General features: G+C 36.3%; 1 protein-coding gene across 8 annotated transcripts in view; it reads left to right on the forward strand.

Annotated features, from left to right (window-relative positions):
- The window catches only part of NBEA (neurobeachin), a 754,643-nt gene that overhangs the window by 528,364 nt on the left and 202,756 nt on the right, over nt 1–23,523 (forward strand). For all 8 annotated transcript variants that reach the window (XM_054446222.2, XM_063650755.1, XM_063650757.1 and 5 more), the window contains one exon: nt 4,081–4,224. In XM_054446222.2, coding sequence (XP_054302197.1) covers nt 4,081–4,224 — 144 coding nt within the window. The remainder of the gene's footprint in view (nt 1–4,080; nt 4,225–23,523) is intronic.

Below are 23,523 nucleotides of genomic sequence, written 5' to 3' on the forward strand. Positions count from 1 at the left end.
AGATAAATGTTTGGTGCAGTACCATAAAATCAGGAAGTTTGCTGAGCTGCAGACTGATAACACTTCAACAAGGATGATAAGCTTAGTGTGTTGATATGGATTAGTTTACTATATATCTTTTAAAGTCGTGTTTGTTTTACTGCTTTAAAACCAGAGGGGATAAAATTGAAAGCTTGATATACATTTCAGAGCTCACCTTTTTTCTACTACATTTTCTTCTTTGGTGGATTTTTATTTTGGTAATACAAAAGTAACATAAAGCTTTTTTACTGACAAAGATTACCCATGATTTTTATATAAGGAAAAACTTGCTTTATTAGATTACTCACACTTAAAAGGCTTTTTTGACTTTATTGTAAAAAACCAAGTTCCTTTTCATGTAAATACATAGATTCTCCGGCTTGCCCCAAACTAAAAGCAAATCACTGAGACTCTGAGATATCCTGGGAACTTCAGACTTTGAAATATGCAGGGGTGACTGTAATGTCTGAGTTTATACATTTATTCAGGATTTATAAGGGCTTGCTCTGTGCTAGGCAGCGTGCTAAGTACTGAGAATACCAAGACAAAAACATGTTTCCAGTCATGAAGGAACTTGGAGGCTTTTGTGGAGTTAAATAAGCAAGCAGTTACGATATCTATAAATTATCAGTAGCAGGGTTTATGAGATATGGTGGAAGCATAAGGGAAAGAGTACACAAGTGCTCTTAAGAAATCAGAGAAGGGAATGGGGTGGTGGGGTGAACTTGAACTTCAGTTCAGCACATGTTTGTGGCACAACTGCTGGGCGCCAGGCACTGAAGCTACAGAAATGGGACCGAGGACAGACACATAGTAGGTAACACCTATACAGTGCAGTTGAATTACGTGTAAGCTGTGAACTTGCAGTAGGGTTTGTTAGGAGAGGCAACTGAAGGAAGTGAGTTTTTAAGGGCAAGTAGCAATTAGCCAGGCCAAGGAGGAAAGGTGGGAACATACCCTGCAGAGGGAATAACATTAGCATGGGTAAAGAGGTATATGAAAGCATGACATATTTTGGAAGCTATAAGTGGTCCAACATTGCTGAGGAAGGTGTGGTGAAAACACAGAACTGGTAATGAGAGGATAAAAGGCCTTGGTAAGCCATGCTAAGAATTTTATCCTCCAGTCTAAGTCTTGGACTAAGGATTTTATCCTCCAGTCTAAGTCTTGCATTAGGTGTCCTTGATTGGGAGGAGTTAATGAATAATTTCAATAGGAAAATGTCCTCATTTATTTGTGTTTTATAAAAATCACTCTGACAAAAGTATGGAAGGTGGTGTGAGTAAGGCAGCTGTTGACACCCTCTAAACCAAAACAGTGATGGCCTGAACTAGGGCAGTGGCAGTCACCATGCAGGATGAATTCCTAGGTTTCTGCTAAAGTACATAGTTGGCCAAAATAGGAGGAGGAGAAGGAGCAAGAGACAATTAGCTTAGTAAGAGAAATGTTCAGTTAATAATATTCAGGCAAAGTCCAGAAATATAGCTGAGAAGACCTCAGGAGAGATTTCTGAATTATTAATCATTGGATTTCCCTCTTTTGTTCTCAGATGATGCAAGCTCTGTATTTCTGTTTGCCAAGAAGCAAACAAGTTATAAAGATAGCTACCCTCAGAAGATTACTCTTGGGCTGGCTTTATATCACCAAAAATCAAACAGAATTAAGATAAGGTTCTGAAGCATTCAGTTATCTATCCCCAATCTTTTATTCCAGAAATAATAATTATCTATGGGCCATTGGAAGAACAATACACATGGAACCCATTTAATTCCCCTCCCCTCCAATGTAGCATTGATTTGTAATAATACTATTTGTCTCTGAAGTATTTATCAAAATATATGTTTAACAATCTATTACTTTATACACTTAAGGTATGTATTAACCATGTGCTCTAAATGTGGTTATGCAGTAGGAGCTAGGATGACAGACTATACCTCTTAGCCAGTGATACTCTGTAATGGGATTGTGATGTGACTATGTTCCTCAACATGTGTTTTTACTCTGGCGGCCTTTGAGTCCATTTTTTCATATTTTAGCAAACAGAATTAGCCTATATTCACTGAGAATAAGAAGTATACAAACTGCAAAGAGAGAAAGGAAAAAAGCCAACTATTTTACAATGCAAGTTGTATGACAGCCAGATGTACTTGGAAGAAAATGGTTGAGGCTAGGCACAGTGGCTCATGTGTATAATCCCAGCACTTTGGGAGGCCAAGGTGGGAGGATCACTTGAGCTCAGGAGTTCAAGCCCAGCCTGAGAATATAGTAAGAGCCCATCTCTACAAAAAATAAAAAAATTTTAAAAAGTAGCCAGGCATTGTGGTATGCATCTGTGGTCCCACCTACTCAGGAAGCTGAGGTAGAATGATTGCTTGAGCCTGGGAGATCGATGCTGCAGTGAGCTGTGATCATGCCACTGTACTCCAGCCTGGGTGACAGAATGAGACCCTGTCTCAAACAACAACAACAAAATGGTTGAGCAAACATCAGTAGGCAGTAAAGGACTGTTGGAAGTTCTATGGTCTGGGCCTGGGTGAATTGACCAAAAGTATTGTAAACTTTCGACCAAAGGCATGACATCATTTGGAGAGTCATTGTCTATGTTCCAACACCGTAATGTCCCCTAAAAATATAATACAATACCATATAGGACTGATTTATAAGGCTCCCATTTCCAGGAATATATCCACCACCCCAAATGAGATATGAAGACATTTTCCTAGTTAAAGCTGCTCCTTAAAGACTATATCCTAATACAGAACACAGTATATTACAATGCTTTCTTCTAAATTGAATTTCAGCTTCAAGTGATACAAAAGTATTTCATTTGTGTGGTGTTTGTGTGGGTGTGGGTGGTGTATGCATGTATAAAATTTGCTTTCAGTTCAGATAATTTTATATTAATTGTCACCTGCCAAAGCAGGTGTTTGAATGTAAATATGAAAATATTTATTGAACAGTCAAATTCTTGAGGGATTCAGATGCATTCGTTTCTAACTTATACATTAATGCCAGGTCAAATCTTGCAATATTTCCAGTATTTCAGTTTTTCTGCTTATTTTCATGTGTTTTGGTTTTGGCTTTTTGTGTTTTTGTTTGTTTGTTTGTTGAGACGGAGTCTCACTCTGTCGCCCAGGCTGGAGTGCAGTGGCGCGATCTCGGCTCACTGCAAGCTCCGCCTCCCGGGTTCACGCCATTCTCCTGCCTGGGCCTCCCGGGTAGCTGGGACTACAGGCGCTTGGCTCCACGCCCGACTAATTTTTTGCATTTTTAGTAGAGTCGGGGTTTCACCGTGTTAGCCAGGATGGTCTCATCTCCTAACCTCGTGATCCGCCCACCTCGGCCTCCCAAAGTGCTGGGATTACAGGTGTGAGCCACTGCGCCCGGCCGGCTTTTTGCATTATTATATATAGCAAAATAAGGCTATTATTTCAGAAAAACCAGTATTTATTTCACTAATTCCTAAAGAAATAGCTATTGTGAAGAAGCTTTTATGTCTCCATCATTTCTAACTCCGCCTTTCTGTAACTTTCCAATGATCATTTTTCCCCTCACATGTGAATGGTTTCTCGTTTTCTGCATACTTATCCACTTTCAAAAATGATCTGCTAATTAGCTAATTAGCAATTGATTAGCTAATTAAGACAAAGTATAATTATGTAAAATAGTGTGATTTTAAGAAAATAAGTTTGGGGTGAAGTACAGACTTTTTGTGCAACATGCACTGATCTTAGAGCCCTAAGACATGGATCTTCGTGTCCTAAGACATGGTAGAGTTCTTTTCTCTACCACTAGCAACTGCTAGGTTCCTCCAAAATGCATGTAGCTTCCTCTGCCTGTTTCCTCATCTTTAAAATAAGGGTAAATCATTACAGCTCCGCACACCCCATGTTTCTCACAGAAAACCAAACAAGATAAAGAAGGTTAAAATGTTCTGTAATTGTGAAGTAATATGTAAATGCAGCATATAATTTAATAAAGCAATCAATTATTTGTAATACCTACTATAAGCAGAAACAATCATAATAACCTAAATTCTTATATTTTTATTGTGATTAGGCACGGAAGAAGATGTAGTAAAGTCAAAGAAAACATTCAGAAGTCAAGCAATAGTGAACCAGAATGCAGAGACAGAACTTATGCTGGAAGGAGACGATGATGCAGTCAGTCTGCTACAGGAGAAAGAAATTGACAACCTTGCAGGTAAATTTTAAAATACATTTTTCCCATTTGTTGTAAATAAACACAAAGCTACTGAATTCAAAATCTGTCTCCTAGTAAATAAATGTGTGTCAATGGTTGTAACAATGCTCAATCACATGAATGTTAAAACCCTACTTTATCTCATTTCTAATATTGAAGAGAGGACCCCAAAGAAATGTGTATTTTATTGGCAATAAATGAATGTCATCAAATTTCTAGGTAATGAAGAGCAATTTTTTATATAGAAGAAATAATACATAGTATCAGTTATTCACATCTAATGGCCTATATTATAATTGGGAGGTGGGACAGAATGACAGTTTCATTGATTTACATGTATCTCCCACATGCTAAGAGCCAAGGTCCTTCACCCAGGTGCCAATTGAATTTGCCATTTCCTCCCATTTGTCATTCTAAAGAATGTCTCTCCCCACTCCTGTTTTGTTCTGTAGCCTCGTATTGCTAAGCCACTAGCAGATATTCTTTCCCCTACCACCTCAGTTTTACCTTGTCGTGATATATGTCTGAGATCAATTCTGGATGTGATTCTACAGTGACCAGATGGGGTATGGATATCTTAGCATATTCACCCATAACCTTTTTTGGGTTTTAAGCCACTTTGAGAATCTGATGAAAGCAAATGGCTTCATGAAGAGGCACATACAATTCTGTATACAATGTCATAGTGATCACTGACCTCCAGAAACCAGTCCATGGAATCATATCCTCAACCTCACCTTAAAAACTCCTGCTTCAGAATCTTAAAAAGTAGCTGAGTCTTAGTTCTATACTTGCAGCCCACACAAGGTTGAGGTGGCAGGTGGCAATAGAGAGGTGGACTTATATTTATAGTTCTTGATACAACATCACACTTGTTGCAAGGAACATACTGAAAATTATCTGGCATGGCTTTATGAAAGTCTCTACTGATTGCTTTCTACCGGTTAGAGAGTTCTCTTTTCATCTCCAAAGAGAAGATGTTACTGTTAATTATAAACTGGAGATAGCACATTATTCTCCCTTTTCTAGATTAAGAAAGAAAATATTTAATAAGTTTATTCTAATGCTAGTTCCTAGATATTTCTATATTATTCACATTTCTGTATTATAAAAACTATTTTTTCAATTTAAATGTACTCTTAAGTCTGTGACCAAATGTTTGCCTAAAATTCTTAAGTAAATGTTCAAGTTTTGGTTTTGTTGTTTTTGTGGTTTGTTTTAGTAGCTCAGAGATTTTATATGAGGCCATTTGGAAATTTAAGCTAATGAAGGTCATTGATTCTGTTTGCCCACAGATGTGTTTTCTTTTCTGCTGGTCTCATTCTTCATCTTAAAGAATATAGAAAATTCACAAATGTTATTTCTGACCCTTTTAGATTATGTGTTGTCTTTCCTATTCATATATGCTAGCAGAGATGTTTAATAATTGTACAGTTCAGATTAGACTCCCTGGTCCTTTGTTCCTACTGAAGATAATTAATTAGTTAGCATAGATTTGCATAGTCCCCTAAAGTTTATTATAAGACTGCGCAGTAATGCCAGTGGCACAATTCAACAAAAACTAATAACCTTTTTATATTTCTCTTCTTTAATGGTAGCTAATTATTAATATTAATTTATTCTTATAAGAAAAAATCCCCCAAAAAAGTTAAGTTCAAACACCTAAAGAACAATGAAAATATGCTTGAAATAAACTTTTTAAAATCAAATTATATGGCTCCTGACCAATTCACTGAATCAAGACTCCTCTAATTTCTGTCTTTTAATGGATTTGTCATTGAGCATACCTGTTCCTATCCATAATATACCTGGTCCTAACTCATACTCTTCTAGCAGGATCCTTGTGTGTTACAGCTGTCCTAAAGTATTGATCCTCTGCCTACTCTGTAGAGTTCATTTTAAAAACAGCAGTCTACAAATGTACTCTGAACCTTGAATACAGTGGAAAAGAAGTAAGGGATGGATGTTTTATGAAGGGCCACAGAAATATGCTGCATATTTTATAAGAATAGATTTATTTTGTAAATGCTGAAGCCTATTAATCTAGACTAACATAATAGTTACAATGTTACATAACATTCATTTTTAGAACTTTGTTACAAGCCAGAATTCTTAGGTTTAAGAAATCAGCTATTGGTTAAAGATGCAGATTACATCAATACGTAACTGTTTTTGCCCTAAGCAATTATTGTCCAAATCATGGTTATCTCTGTTGCAGAAATTAAAATTTGTTTAATAATAATGTCTGTCTTACTCATAACATGTCATTCTAAGTAGCATGACAGAGCTATACTGCCTAAAGAAAATGTCACCCTTACAGGAGACTTAAATTCAAATTAAAACCCAGGCCGGGGGTGGTGGCTCACGCCTGTAATCCCAGCACTTTGGGAGTCCTAGGTAGGCAGATCACGAGGTCAGGAGATCAAGACCATCCTGGCTAACATGGTGAAACCCTGTCTCTACTAAAAATACAAAAAATTAGCCAGGCGTGGTGGCGGGTGCCTGTAGTCCCAGCTACTTGGGAGGCTGAGGCAGGAGAATGGCATGAACCTGGGAGGCGGAGCTTGCAGTGAGCCAAGATCGCACCACTGCACTCCAGCCTGGGCGACAGAGCGAGACTCTGTCTCAACAAAATAAATAAATAAAAATAAAAATAAAAAATAAAAAAAAGGAAATCCTAAAATCGGTGTACAATATTAATATAATGTCATATTTATTTGCTATCTCAGAAATATTATATAAAGTAAAAAGTGCCTATTTCAGTCTCTGAGATAAAAATTATAGGTTTATCTTTTCAAGACAACTTAATGAAATGGCTTGCATATTATTAGTATGAGAAATGTACTTTCAAATATATAAAAGTAATTACAGTTCTTAGATTTTAGAATATATATGAAAGAATGCATTATTACTATAATTGTAAAGGTAAACCTAAACCTGCTGATTAGCATACTACATTTTCCTGTTATTTACAAAACCCTGTTTTGCTGACATAGGCATACAGATAAGCAGACATGCACTATAATTTGCCAATATATAATAAGTTAAATTCAGATAAAAGAAAGTATGCTAATTAGTACAGAAAACTTAGAGAAAGTACTAATTTAGTTAAGATTAATTCTGTTCTTATTTTAATTCAAAAGGTAGATCAATTTCTCTTTATAAAAAAAAAAAAGAAGAAGAGAAAGAAGAATATCTGGCATGAAGTACTAGGAGCCAGACATCAAAACCAGCTTTTTTCTATATATAAATGATGCTGCTATTATAGATTTAACATTTTCTGTAAAAGGAAAATCTGTATTTTCTGCCTGTTGAGAACTGTTTAATAGCAGTTACTCTTCAGTACATTTACATTTTCATGTTTTTAAAACTATTTTCCTTATAGCTGAAAATATTGACAAAGGGATATGGTGAGCTTCTCTAAATAAAAAAGAGTTAGGCTTAGGGTTAGGGTTAGTGTTCAGACAGCTTTGTGTGCAGTAACCTGTTTAATCTAAACAACAACCCAATAAGGTAAAAATTATTACCACAAATTTTGGAAATAAAGATAAAGAGGTCAAGAGATTAAGTAACTTGCCTAAGGTTAAGTATGCAAAATAATGTATTTCCTTACAAATACATAGTGTATGGTTTGAACTAAAATATACCAAATAGTACATTTAAATGTATGTGTGTGAGTGTGTTTGTAGGTATATATCATTAAAGACTCTTCTGAAATGATGTAAAAATGACATCTTCTGTTTATAACTCAATTTTTACACTGCTTCCATTACATTCGAAGTATATGAATATGTATAATAATTAATTTTAGTTTTGCTTATAGATAGTCTATGTGTGGTCCAAATCAATCTGGTAAGTTAAAAACAATATGACAAATAGAATGCTTTTAGTACAATTTTGCTTAAATGTTGGCCTTTTCTTATGTTTTCTCCATTTTGTTTGGAGTTTTCTAGTTTTAATAAAGATAAAATGTTCCACAAATTCTATAGCTTTAAATGTCATACAATTTTCTGTTTCACTTTTAGTTCCCTTTCTTCCCAAGCTGTTCGTCTCAAGAGGCAAGTTAAATGTGTGTGACTACTAATTACCCAATTTATTATGTATTGTAGCAAATGGCTAATACGATTATAATATAGAAGTATGCCAATCAATAAAGTAATTATTATATTAATAAAACCTAACTTAATTTACTTTAATTGCATTTTTAGTTTGTAGTGATTCACCAAAGTGAATTAGTACCTAAATCCCATATGTGACTAAAGATTTCAATTTACTAATTATATTTTTTACTGAAAACATTGAGATTGGTATAATTCAATGAATTTTAATATAAAATCTTGATTACCTATTTTAATTTGAAATTTAGCAAGTTGTTTCTTCAAATAACTATTGAGTAACTGAAATTCAAGATTAACTCAAATTTATATAAATTGATAAGTGAAGGGTTTAATTAAATTGAAAAAATGGCATCCCACCAATGAAACGTATTTCATTTCTTTTAGAATGGTAGTTCTGTCACATATGCTGAGTGACAATAGAAATATTTTACATAATGGAATTGGAATTTATATAGGTTCCTTATTATTTCTTCCAAAAGTTAGTAATTTTACTAATTTAGGGAATTCCGAGTTAATGATAATGATGGTTCTTTATGCTTTGTTATCAGTTTTGTAAATTGTAATAATTTTATTTTTTGTTTGCATATATATTTGCTGTTAGCAATAACAACATATGTATATTGTTATTAGTTGATATATATATAGATAGATAGATAGATGCAGACATATATGTTTTTATTACCAACAGTCCACCCATGTTAATGTCTACTCACTTAAAAATTTCACAGGCCCAAACTAATGTCCACACTTCTTCACCTGAAATATCCTTCCTATTTCTCTGTTCCACTCCCTCTCCCATCTCCTCCTGTTAAAAACCCTACCCATTTTTAAGACCCATTTAAAACACTTATGAAATATTCACTGGCCAATCATATCATCTCCATAATGTTTTGTGTTAGCATATTTTTTGGAAATAGCATTATTGAGATGTAATTCACATATCATATAAGTGACCCGTTTACAGTGTACAATTTAGTGATTTTTTAGTATATTCATTCACAGGGTTATGCAACTGTTACCGAAATCAATTTTAAAATATTTCATTACTCCAGATAGAAACCTTGTTACCATTTGCCTTTCTTCACCAATTTTCCTGTTCCCTCTTTCGCAATCCTGGACAACCACTAATCTACTTTCTGTCTCTATAGATTTGCTTATTCTGGACATTTTATACAAATGGAATCATAGATAGACTTTAGTGACACCACACTTAGCAGGGTGTCATCAAGCGCTTTCCATATTTTAACATGTAGTCCCCTTTTTTTTTTTTTTTTTTGAGATAGAGTCCCGTTCCATCACCCAGGCTGGACTGCAGTGGCGTGATCTTGGCTCACTGCAAGCTCTGCCTCCCGGGTTCACGCCATTCTCCTGCCTCAGCCTCCCGAGTAGCTGGGACCACAGGCACCTGCCACCACGCCCAGCTAATTTTTTGTATCTCCAGCAGAGATGGAGTTTCACCGTGTTAGCCGGATGGTCTCAATCTCCTGGCCTCGTGATCCGCCTGTCTTGGCTTCCCAACGTGCTGGGATCACAGGCGTGAGCCACCGTGCCCGGCCGCATGTAGTCCTTTTTATGGCAGTTATTCTATTGTGTGGATACACCACATTTTATTTATCAGTTCATTAGTTGATGGACATTCAAGTTGTTTCCACCTTTTCACTACTATGAATAATTCTGCTGTAAACATTTTACAAGATTTCATGTGGACATATGTTTTCATTTATCTTAGTTATATTCTTAAGAGGGGAATTGGTGGGTCAAATAATAACTCCACGTTTAACTTTTAGACTATTTACCAAAGAGGCTGCACCATTTTGAATTCTCATCAGCGGCATGTGAGGGTTTCGATTTCTCCATATCCTCCCCAAGACATGTTTTTATCTGTCTTCCTTTATTATAGCCACCCCACAACATTTTGATTGTGTCATTCTTAAGACACATACCACATAAAGCCTTGCACTGTAGATGTTCTTCCACGTTTTCTCTGTCCTTTTAGACTAGATCCTTAAAGACAGCGTTCATGTACTGTGTAGCTTTGAACCATGAAGAAATCTCCTAACACAATTATTTGCCCTCAAAGATTCCCACTTAAAAATATTATGTGGGTAAACTGGAAAGCTGAGATAATTATTGAATTAGTTTATATCAAAAGACAAAACAAAACTTATAAGCTGTTAAAATAAATGTTTGGGGGCTCAAATTATCGACTGTCTGCTCATACTAACTGAATTATTCAGATAATTTCAATACCTCATAATAAGTTTTGTTTTGTCTTTTGTTTTTTGGTATAAGTTAATTATACCAAAAGCTGAATTTCACTTCAGCTCATCACTTGAATTTTCCAGGATAGGAACACCTAAAGTTAAGCTAATCTTTATTGCATTTCCACTTCTGGTAAACGTGTCATTTTAACTAAATGTCTTTGTAAGTTCCAATTTATAAGGTCAAAATACCACAACTACTGTTACTGTAAAAAAAACTTAGCAAATAGAAAAGTTGTTCTATATCCAATGGATTGTAATGCTACTTTGATTTTTTTTTAAGTAATTAGTACAGGGAGATAGCAACACAAGGAAGAAGTATTCAAATGTAAGTGTTGGATTTTTTTTCATTTGGGTTTTTCATAATGGTAAGTTTATATTTCTTTACCACACCCCACACACACACACATACACACACTTACCAAGTTAAGAATCCAAAATTTAGAAAAGTAATTATGTAAATTAAGAATGAGAAAAATACAGAAGTAAGGAGGAGATCTACTAAAAGGCTCTCTGAATTGCCAGTCATCTCCTTCATGACCCACTTTGTTGCCCATGACAGTTCCCAGTTGTACCTTCCCTGATTTTTAGAGGGCAATATATTTTCAAGCTGTTTTTCTTCTTGTAAACTGGTTAGGTTGTATACATATTCTATAGCTATTGTTCTACTAGTTCAAAACAAAATCAGGTATCCAGTGCTGAAAACAGGGCTGGCAGGTGGAAGAGGGGGCATTATGTAGAATTTTTCTTAAAGCTGACTATTTCTGCCTTCGTAAATATCTTTTTGATTACATTCACTTGCTCATTTACTTAACCATTAACATATTCTGAATATCTGCTAAATATATAGAACATTGGTATTCAGATTGTGATAGAAAAAAAAAAGTCCTCAAGAGAATTAGCTCTGCTACCACTACCTCTGGGTATCTCAAATAACCAGGAAGTTATGGCAGATAATGTATCTTCCCTAAGAAATGAAAGTAGACAGTTGAAATAATCAGCTTGACAGTTAGACCTTCAGTGTCCTAACTTCGAATATCCAGATACCAGAGGCAAAGCTGTTTATATATAAATTGAATGTTTTCTACAAACTGACCTAGATAGGAGAGTAAAACAAAAATATAGAGCATGTGGGAAGAAGAAAGAACTCAAGATTCTGGGAAAACATAATTAAAATAAACTATAGAATTCTAAAAGCTAAGAGTTTGTCTAAGAATATGTTCTTTAAAAAAGAATAATAGTATAAGCCAGTGGCACAGAAAATTTTGTTGTGACTGTTGACTGGAATGCTCACTATCGGAGAGAGCATGTTCAGTGCGGATAGACTCAAATCCATCTGCTTAAGCCTAACTCTGTGCATTGCAATTCTGATACAGTGAATGTAACATTCTGTCTCCAACAAAACTAGGATTTTTTAAAGGTTCCTCCATATTTATTTTTATTTCATTTTAGTTACAGAGTCTAACTAGAAGTTATTCAACCTGATACTTGTATTTAGGGGGAAAATATCTCTTAAACATTCTGGATTCTCTAAAATGCGTTTTGCTCAGGATTTTCCCCTTAATTGTTAAACCCATGTGTATTTCAAGGGAAATTTAATCCATATGTCCCTGACTCACTCACACTTAACTCATCAAAATGTTGTTTAGTGAAAGCTATTTGATGTTGAAAAAGCCTTATGAGTCTTTATGAGTCTTTTTTCTCTCTTTGAATGAGGAAGTTGCTTTGCCAGTCATAAATAGTATACCCAAAGGATTCACATTCAGCTTCAAACAGAGAATTCACAAAGCTCTTAGAGACAACATTAATACATGCCTATTTCTTATAAAAGCTAAAGTATTTAAATTTCTAACTTAATTTTTAAATCAGTTAAGGTGTTATAAAAATAAATAAAAGCTTCATCTTGAATATTGAGCCTCTTTGCCTCTTTTCATTATTTTCAAAAAGTCTACAGGCCCTTTTAGAGTGTGCAAACATTTTACTGTAATCCATATTTATTTCCATAAACATATGTCCCCTTCAACCATGATTCCATCATCTATGAAACACTATAAGGTACTCTTAATTGTAACAACATCCCTGATAACCAAACTGTGTAAATTAAAAATATAATAAAAAGACACAATTCAACCATGCTTATTTAGACATTGTCTTAGTTCATTTTCTGTTGTTTGTAACAGGATACCTGAAACTGGACAACTTATAAGAAAATAAACTTATTTTATACAGTCATGGAGACTGAGAAGTCCAAGGTCAAAGGGCTGCATGTGGTGAGGGCCTTCTTGCTGGTAGGGACTCTCTGCAGAGTCCTGAGGCCACACCCGGCATCACATGTGAGGGGCTGAGGGAACTCACATGCTATCTCAGGTCTCTCTTTTTCTTCTTATAAAGTCACCAGTTCTACTCCCATGATAACCCATTAATTCATTAATCCACAAATGGATTAATTCACTCACGAGGACAGGGCCCTAATAACCCAGTCACCTCTTAAGGGCACCACTTCTCAATACTGCCACACTGAGGGTTAAATTTCAACCTGAGTTTTGGAGGGGACAAACAAACATATTTACACAACAGTAGGCATCAACCATAAATCATATATGATTTGCATTTTTTGTTAATTTTAAGAATAAAAGCTACCCTTTGTTATGGTCCGGTGTTTCACAAACCATACTCATAAGATCTGTTCTTTCTTAATACAATGTAATAGTTGAAACCCATTTTGATTTTCTACTTTTTTCTCTGTATGGAGAATTTATCATAAACTAATTCCTCTACAAATTTATAGTCATATTCTCTACCAATCTGGAGAATGGGGCAATAAATAACTAACTTACCAGGAGACCATATTTTTCTAAAATGAGGTGACTAAGCTTTCATGGTTATTTTTAAGCATGTGAATGAGGATATTGATCACCTACTGAAAATATATGGGTCGTCTTGTTAGATCACATTTGAGCGAAAATGCAAGATAACAAAACAATTTTCCTAGTACCAAATTATGAATGTTAGCAACTTGGAAAGGAGGAAGAGTGAGCTCTTCATTATCTTGTCACTGCCATACTAAGAGTGTCCTGGTCCTCTCTCTGAAAGACTTTGCTGCTTACTCAAACATAAGGTTAAAAAGAGATTTTGCCACTACAGTTAGAGCAGTGCTATACAGAAGGATCAATAAGTCTTTTTGCATACTGAAAATATTTTATTTAATTAGTTTATTTCCATGGATTGATATTGCAGAGCCAGGATAGCAGCTATAGAAATACTTAAACAATTAGCCCTAAGGACAAGTATTTACATGGCAGTTAATTTACAAATAGCTATTCCAGTAGAATATGTTCTATCAGTTCAAGTCATCAGTCCAATGAAAACAAGTCAATTGTTTTCTCTTAGAATAAAATCTGATTAGAATAGAAAATGTCAAGATTCACACAAAGTAGGGACAAGGCCTGGAAGGACCTGTTGGACCCTTATTCTCTGATGCTAGATCCAAACTTCATTCAGGTGAATGTGGTTGTCCCACCAAAACAAATATAAGTATCGAATATCAACTCTGTGTAAGACATAATGGTGAGTGCTTGGAGTAAAAAGACACATATGATCAAAATTCTGCCCTCCAGGAAGTTATAGAGGAGAAGAGATAATGAAAAAAATAGTTAACCTAGATATAGAAAGGAAACCATTCTAACACAAAACACTATCCTAGAATAACATGGATTCTGGAAAGCCTTTATTAGAATGGGTATTTCCTTTCTTGAGTCTTGAAAAATAAGTTAAACATTTAGAGAATTGTTGCAGATGGCAGGAAATGTATACTAAAACATTAACTTCTGTGTGAAACTACAGTAGTTCTAAATTACTTAGGTAAAAAGCATGAGTCAGGGAGTCTCTGAAGTTGAGACTGACAAGCTTGGGGAGGGAGCTTTATGTGCCTTAAGGAACCTTGATTTTATCCTGAAGACCACAGTGAGACTGTGAAAGATTTTAAGCATGACAGTGATGAATTTTTTTTTAAAAAAATCACTCTGGCCCCTGTGTAGAATATGCTTTTAGGATGCCCAGACTTGAGGTAAGAACTTGACAGGAGGCTGTTTTCCAAAGCAGCAGTGATGAGAGCCTCAAGTAAATTGACAGCAGGCAGGAAAAAGGAGAATGGGACAGCTACCAAAAAAAAAAAAAAAAATTAGAAGGTAATTTGTGGAGGACTGTAATAACTGACTAGTGCAGGAAGTAAGAATGAGGGGAATCAGGCCTGAGAGGAGAGGTGGTTTAGAAGTTATTAACTGTGTGTGGGAATGTGCTGATGCAAGGTCTTCTGTGGGTGGGAGATGAAGATGCTTGATCTGTTGGGCCTCCAAAATTTTCAAAAGAATAGAAGTTTGAAATTTGAGAGCCAAGTTGGGCATGGAGTTCATAATGGAAACCAGTGAGATCACCTAAGGAAAGTAAGAAAACAGAGAAGTAGTAGGTCAAAATCAGATGCCCTGTGGCACAAGGTTTAAAGGGCAGCCAATGAAGGAGAGCCCGTAATAGGATACCAAGCAGGATGTAAAGTAGTAAGAGAAAAGGAAAGAATCCTATGCTTAGGAGTCAGGAACTCTGGCTCAGCATTTTTCAAACTAATGTTCCTTGTAACACAGGTCTTTTGAAAGATGCTAATGAGAAAAAAGAAACTCTATAGTTAAATGTGTTTGGAAAATTATGAGTTTAAAAATAAGTTGCAGGCCAGGTGCAGTGGCTCATGCCTATAATCCCAGCACTTTTGGAGGGTGAGGTGGGAGGATCGCTTAAGCTCAGGAGTTCGAGACCAGCCTGGGCAACATGGTGAAACCCCATCTCTATGAAAAAATTTAAAAAATTAGCCAGGCGTGGTGGTGCGAGTCTGTGGTCCCAGGTACTCAGGAGGCTGATGTGGGAGGATCCCTTGAGACTGGGAGGCAGAGGTTACTGTGAGATGGCGCCACTGCACTCTAGCCTGGGTGACACAGTGAGACTCCGTCGCAAACAAACAAACCAGAAAAAGTTGCAGACTTTTTAAATTGATGGACTTTTTCAAGCCTTTAACTTACTAATTAATGAGTATTTCCCAAACATCTTGGCCTAAGTAGAGGTTGGACTGAAACTAAAGGAGAGAATAGGAATGAGGAACTAAGAGATGGAAATTCATGTCTAGAGCTTAACAAAGAAGGGAAGAAAGGAGATAGAAATAAGAGAGCAAAGCGGGCAGGGGAGGGTAGGACTAGTAGCACAGATAGAGAGGGTAACTACCTCAAACAAGAAGAAAGATATATTTCCAGAAACTGCTGAAAACCAGTTTAGGATAAATGCAGACAGAGACAGTTAAGGATAAATGCAGACAGAGACAGTTAGGGATAAATGCAAATGCAGAAAAATCTTTAGATAGAGGAAGACAAATGAAAAAAATTTAATTTTTTTCCAAAATATGAATTCTTCATTTATTATATAATCAGGATGAACAAATATATAGGTGAACTTTGCTAGAAAAAAAAAATCCGTGTATTTAACCATCTTCTCGGGAGAATGTGTGACCCAGAAAAAGGGTAAACCCCAGTGCTCTGCACTATAATTTCTGAGCTCTAATCTTTGATTCCTTAACCTACAAAGTCTGACATTCAAGGATATGTATGATTTTTCAGTTTCATCTCACACTGCTTTCCCTTACACATCCTAATCTGTGGCCAAACTTATTTACTGCTCATTTACGCCTACAACTGTGTATTTGTCCATACTATTCCCCCTTGCTCACAATGCTCTCGAAGACCCCAACTTGTCCAAATTTCTACCCATCCATCACAGCTCACTACAGATGTCACTGCCATCATTCTGTCCCAACTGCTCACTCCCCCACCAAAAATAGGCTGGAAATCATGATTGTTCTGTGAATGTCTAGAATTTTTTTCTGTCCCTTTCTTGATAGGAGGCAGCGTATATAACAAATACCCTCACTTTCGAATCAGATCACCAGTTTTGAATCCTATCTCTCATTTACTAGTTGTATGACCCCAAATTCCTCCAACCCAGATTCTCATTTTCTTATCTGTAAAATGGAGATGATAGCAGTGCTATCACACAGGGATGTTAAGAGAAATAAATCATGTAAAGTGCTTTACACAATTCTTAGTTTAACCCTTTCTTCCTTATGTCATAATTATTCTTGTGTATTCTTTACCTTATACTATAAGCTCTTTGTGGGTAAAATTTATGTCTTATACACCACTGTATTCTCTCCTTATATGCAAAAACAATACACTACTCATTAATTTTCGTTGACTACGTGAATGAATGAATGAATGCTGAGTTAAATATGTCTCTACACATTTAATTACAAAGAGCAAGCAAGTTATATACACTAGGAAAAATACAATAGTCATAAAATTATGCCATTTAAAACCATAATAGTATGCATGTAATATAACTAGAATGATCAATTACATTATAACTCTCATTGGTTTTCAGTATATTTTTAAATTTATATTTTCTCTAAAATAGTTATCTTTTATATTTATAAAGAAAAACTTGAAATCAATTTCAGAAAAACGTAAAAGATGTAATATATTAATTTAAGTGGGCTTTTACTATGACATATAAATGCAACACTGGTATATATCATTTTCTATATTCAATTCCACAAACATGGATTGCATACTATATGACAGATACTGTAATAGGTGAACAAGGTAATAACCCCTGTCTTCAATTAGCTTGTGCCAAATGGGAGAAACAAACTTTTAAACACATATATTTAATATATTTTAAGTGCCATAAAGATATGGCTAGGAAACTATGGAAATATAAAGGCAAGCTACTTAATCCAACCTAGGGGTGCCAAGATTTAAATCATATCCTCTGGTTTATTCACTCCTCTAGTCTAGTAGAAATTTACTCTTCCCGACCATTAAATGATATCCCAGTGCCATAAAAGAGTCAATACTCTTCCAGAAGGTGAAAAATGTATTCCGTATGTTGAACTAAATGTAATATAACTAGAAACAGAAATCTCAGCTGGCTCACTTATTAAATCAAAAGGCAGAGCAAATTTTCACATTGAACATTAAAACTATCACTGTTGTTTAGTACTTTTTGTACTAGAAAATAACTCCGCCCTATTTTACTTATAGTATATATGCTTTTTAAGCTTTTTCTTCTAGGAAATCACACACTGCCTTTGCAGAAAATGCAGCAGTTGTTTTTTTTTTTTTTTTTTTTTGGTTCCTTGTAACATAAAGAATTACCTGCTCTACAAACACATTGGTAAACATAGTCGGTTAAAGTTAGAGCATATAAGAGTCTTTCTCAGTACTTTTTAAAATTATGTATTATAAATACATTAAGGTGGGATTTTAGATAATAGTGTAAAAATAGATGATCTACCATGATGAACAAATAATATGCTAAATTTCAGTATTCAGTTGCTCATATAAGAGGGCTCCATTCCTTCCATGTCTGTTTTAGACTGTGTTGAGTTTTTCAGATGTAGGTTTACTCTCATCTCAAAACACCTAATATGTGTTCTTCATCATCTGTCTCATTTTATACAATAATAATGTAAGGAAACTATGATCTGTGGGGATAATTAGTTATTGTTAATCTTAGTGTTAAGGATAGATTATGCTCAAGAAGTCACCTAGCAGCATCAAGAGTCCAATTCCTGAAAACAGTGAGCTTTTGTGTAAAATTTGAGTTTATAGAATATTTATAATGGATAGTTTAGGGGAGGGTACATTGTGTCTTTGTGAATATGTTAGGGAGGAAGTAGTACTGAAGTTTAAATTCATAACCCTTGAGGCATCGTATTCTATGAGTTGTTCAAGTATTTTTATTTTATTCAAGCAAAAACATCCTGTAACTATTTCCGCGCAAAAAAAGTTCAGGGCTGGAGTGCAGTGTCACTGTCACAGCTCCCTGCAGCCTTGACTTCCAGGGCTCAAGGGATCCTCCCACCTCAGCTTCCTAGGTAGCTAGGACGATGCTACCAAACCCAGCTAATTTTTTTAATTTTTCATAGAGATGAGATCTCGCTATATTGCCCAGGCTGGTCTCAATCTCCTGGCCTCAAGGAGTCCTCCCGCCTCAGCCTGCCAAAGTGCTGGGATTACAAGTGTGAGCCACCATGCCCAGCCCTAAAAAAAGAGTTTGAAAATTTCAAAATATCATTACTCTGAAATTTTATCTAGACAACTATCAATATTCTCTGTATATAAATAAAACAGTCACTATCTAGAGACTTTGCTACTATGATTTTTTTAATTTCCTTAAGACACTTCAGGCACCTGAAACCCAGAGAACCATCCTGGATATCTAAAATTTGGGAGTCTAAAATTTTTTACAGTATTTTTTCTAGAACTTCTCCTTCCCTCAGGCATATACACAAATGCCTCCATTTTTATAATGCCCAAAGCTTTCCTAGGATTCCAAAACAAAGTTACAACTTTATTATATACTTCAGTAATTTGTTTTGAGATTAAAACATCTTATTCTTTTATTTCTATGGGGGAGAATGTTTTAGGGAAATTGACTGTACCATACTTAAAAATAATGAGTCTACGGCCGGGTGCGGTGGCTCAGACCTGTAATCCCAGCACTGTGGGAGGCCAAGGCGGGCGGGTCACAAGGTCAGGAGTTCAAGACCAGCCTGGCCAACATGGTGAAACACCGTCTCTACTAAAAATACAAAAATTAGCTGGGCATGGTGGTCTGCATCTGTAATCCCAGCTCCTTGGGAGGCCGAGGCAGGAGAATCGCTTAAACCGGGAGGTGGAGCTTGCAGTGAGCTGAGATCATGCCACTGCACTCCAGCCTGGGTGACAGAGCAAGACTCCGTCAAAAAAAAAAAAAAGAGTCCAAAGCAGTGACAGATATTTTAGATATGTTTAGTCACTCATGCTATGAATTATTTCCCTACAATGTATACCACATTATAAAAATAATTGTAAAAATTTACTCCCTTATTATATTTTTGTCCTGATTTCTTTGGAATAATATTATTTTACATTGAACATAAAGAATTTCAGATTAGTTTTAGTTCTTCTAAATAATGTCAGGATTTTAAGTTTAATAATTCTATTAAGATTAGTCAATATTTATTATCCCAAAATAACAATATTTTACATGTTCTAAAAGCAAATTGAGCATGTAGTTTCCAAGTAATTGAAGCTGAAGAAAATCCATATAGCTAATACAACTTTTAACAATATTAAACTAAGTTTAGGAAATATTCAAGTGATTCTAAAATACATTATAATTTTATGTACCCTAAATATAGTTTACCAATTGAAAGTCATCAAATACTTCTAACAATTCCAATTTTAATTAAACTCCAACTCTTTTTTTCCATACATAGTCTTTGCTGTGCTTTACATTGAAAGTTGTAAAGAAGCTTAGCATTACTTGGAAATTTAATAGCCATCGTTGCCTTTTAATCACTAGAATGCAGTTTACCCCCTCCTGAAAATGATTAATTTACCACCCCCCCACTCCCCTACCCTGAAAATGATTAATCCCTGCAAATGAGAAAAAGAAAAAGCAGCCTCTGACCTCTGGGAACCGGCCTGCCTATATCTAGGCCTCATTCTTTTTGAGAACTGGCCTGGAGCTCACAGCTAGGCCATGGTGTTCTCTTGTTGGACATAACCTCACAGAGCACCAACTTCATACAGGGTTGTATGATGATGGTGTGAGACAAAAAACAACTTTATAATTTTGACTAAGCACAGACAAAAGCAAGATCACTGTGCATACCACAAAAATACCAGACATTCCCCTCTTTTGGCCAATATGAGTGACTGCTACATCTTTTCAATTAGAGCTTTAGCATACATTTAGTCTTCCCTCCCTCTAGGTAAGATTGATTGGAATACTTAATCATTGAATTATTTCTGATGCCTGACAGAGCCCAATCCAGAGCAAAGCCCTGCTTTCCTGAACTCTTCCCAAAATCACTTAAGTAAAATCCAGATCCTACAATGAGTCTTTTAACACCCGTAAGTCACCCCGTGGTTCTTATTGTTGTCAGTTTCTCTCACTGCAATGAATAATAAAACCCACTTGTTCAACTACAGATGTGTTCTTGGTGGTCTTTGGCAAGAAAGCATTGACACATCCAATAACTTAAAATTTGTGAATATTGGACTATTAGTTCTGTAAAAATGTAAAAGAGTTTTGTGGCCGTGCACGGTGGCTCATGCCTGTAATCCCAGCATTTTGGGATGCCAAGCCAGGTGGATCACCTGAGGTTAGGAGTTCAAGACTAGTCTGGCCAACATGGTGAAACCCTGTCTCTACTAAAAATACAAAAATTAGCTGGGCACAGTGGTGCATGCCTGTACTCCCAGCTACTCGGGAGGCTGAGGCAGGAGAATCGCTTGAGCTCGGGAGGCAGAGGTTGCAGCGAGCCAGAGATTGGGCCATTGCACTCCAGCCTGGGCAACAGAGCAAGACTCTATCTCAAAAAAAAAAAAGAATTTTGTAAAGTTTTACCAAAATGTCAGTGTATTATTAAGATTTCTGTGCTTGAAATTTTTATTTTCATCAGGATAATCTAAACCCACAAGTATTTAACATTCTACTTTTAAAATATATTTGATAAATGGTTTCTTTTTAAATATAAAACGTGTACTTTCTACTGTAGATCCATGATGAGGTTTACCATCTCAATTGGTTAAAGATCTTAGGGCTCTAAAGAGAAGTTATTATTTTAAAGATTCATTATGCTTGGGTGGCTTTTGTTCTAGTTCAGATTTTAAATTAGATAAATGGGAAGTAATACCCCTATCCTTTCAAAAATAGTAATGGATCAGTATTTTTTAAGCATTTTGTTGCCAGTTGTAAAAAGTAAATAACATTTATATTTTCCTTTTAATTACCACTTTAGATGGTGGAACTTTAAATTATTATATGCATCAATGCAATAGGAAGAGGTTTTGTCTTATCCATTTGTTTAACATTGAATATCAATACTTCTATGTGTGCCGAGGACATTATAATTTATTCTTTTATTGCTATAGTAGTGATTGGGATGAATATATTTACAGTCATTCCTCAACTCACTACACCAAGCAAAGTTTAGGAGGTTAAATGTGTAGTTACTTAAGTTATCTTCTAGAACAGAATCAGCTAGATCACCATCTCACCGTCATTCAGAGATGCCATTCTTTGTAAACTATTTTTATTTGGAAAGGGATTCGAGGTTTTCAAATAACCAAGTACTGTATGGAAGATCTGCTGGCTTGTGATTGTGCCTTATGTAAACATTTTAATATCGGATCCCTAAAATCCAAAGGCTCCCCCAAAGGGGATTAAAACATAATCCCCTCTCTCTATTCTGTAGTGGATTAACTCCGTATTCTCTCTGCGGCTGGTTTGCTCCCTGAAGACTACAACAAAAAGATTCAGTGCTCCTTAAACATGCTATGGAATTGGAAGTTGTAATTGGAGATTTCCAAAGGACGAGGGTAAAAATGACACACTATTAATGCTGAATATTTCATGATGTGTCTTTCTTAAAGAAAGACCAGTTCGAAGCCCTTTTAACGCCCAGAAAATCTCCTGAACAGAACGATATTGGAGTAAAATCTAAAGGAAGCCGTCTCCTTTCAGAAACACAGAGAAGTAGAGAAGATGTGCTCCCCACGAAAAGTTCACGGATCGTGTACTTAAAATTTTGTAATGTATTTCAATAAATCAATGGGTATGGTTTTGATGTTTCACGATCCTTTTTTTTCATGTTCTCAATTTGGATACGTTAAATTACTTTTTAGGAGAAATAAGTAATTCACCATTTTTAGTGTTTTTGACCATTATTTGTCTCCAAATGCCAGAAACCTCTGTTAAACTGTAAATCTTGGTAGTCCTCTGTCTTTAGAATGGAGACTTTTTTGAGGTTTTTAGCAATGCCCAACAATGTATAACTTTGTTTCCAATGTGAACCAAATCACCTTTCTCACCTTGCCCCAATCAAGAGTAAACCGCATAGATTTCTTCAGAGAGAAGATAGGAAAAGTGGCATCCAAAGGAGCGTCCTGGTTGCTTAAGGGTTAAGGGAGCGGTTCGAACTGGCCCGAGCTTTGGGGGATTCGGAGGAGGGCGCGGGAGGCAGGAGGCGCCGCCAAGCGCGCGCACAGACCCTCCAATAAACACAAAGGAGGGCCTGGGGAATAGAAACCCAAATCCACTTGTAATCGTACAAGAGATTCGGGCGTAATTACTTGAGCAACCTAGATTAAGATTGATGAGCCTTTTAAAGTGGTGCTTCAGATCGACTGCCTCTCCCTTTCCAAAGAAAAACCTTGTGCAACCGAGGTGGACCCCGACTCGGCTGGGCAGAGGCCGAGGCCCAGAGTCCGCGAGCCCGGGGGGCTCATCGGGGGATCCAGAGCAGTGAAATGAAAGACAAGGCTGTGCGTGGGTCTGGCCCGAGCAGTCCCGACAGGGCTGAAAGCTGACACTGTCACAGTTTGATCCTTAGCCACCCCCTTGTAATCGCGACAGAAGCCAGCCCAGCCCTCTGTGTTCCCGCAGCCTCGGGAACGGCCCGGCTTTGTGCAGGACGGTCGCAGATTGGGTGTGTGCTGCGCCAGGAAAAGCCAACTTGGCCGCGTCTCCCGAGCCCGGCCCGGCGGGGGCCGAGAGCGGTGTCGGCGCGAGGAATCTCCGCCCGGAGGCCGAGGCCTAGCGGCCGCGGGGAACCTAACTTTTTATTGCCTTTCTCCGACTGTTAATGTGATGCGTTTGACTGTATGCATTTGAGAGAAGTGGAAGGGATTATGATGCGCCCTTGCTACCTACAAATGAATAGTTATATCCGATCCCAACGTTATGTATAACGTTATATCGTGTTTCAAATCCAGGATTGCGAAGAATGTCTCCCTTTGGGGAGACTTTACAGGAAACATTTAGGTAATAAC

The sequence above is a fragment of the Pongo pygmaeus genome, chromosome 14 (assembly GCF_028885625.2).
Source record: "Pongo pygmaeus isolate AG05252 chromosome 14, NHGRI_mPonPyg2-v2.0_pri, whole genome shotgun sequence".
NCBI classification, from domain to species: domain Eukaryota; kingdom Metazoa; phylum Chordata; class Mammalia; order Primates; family Hominidae; genus Pongo; species Pongo pygmaeus.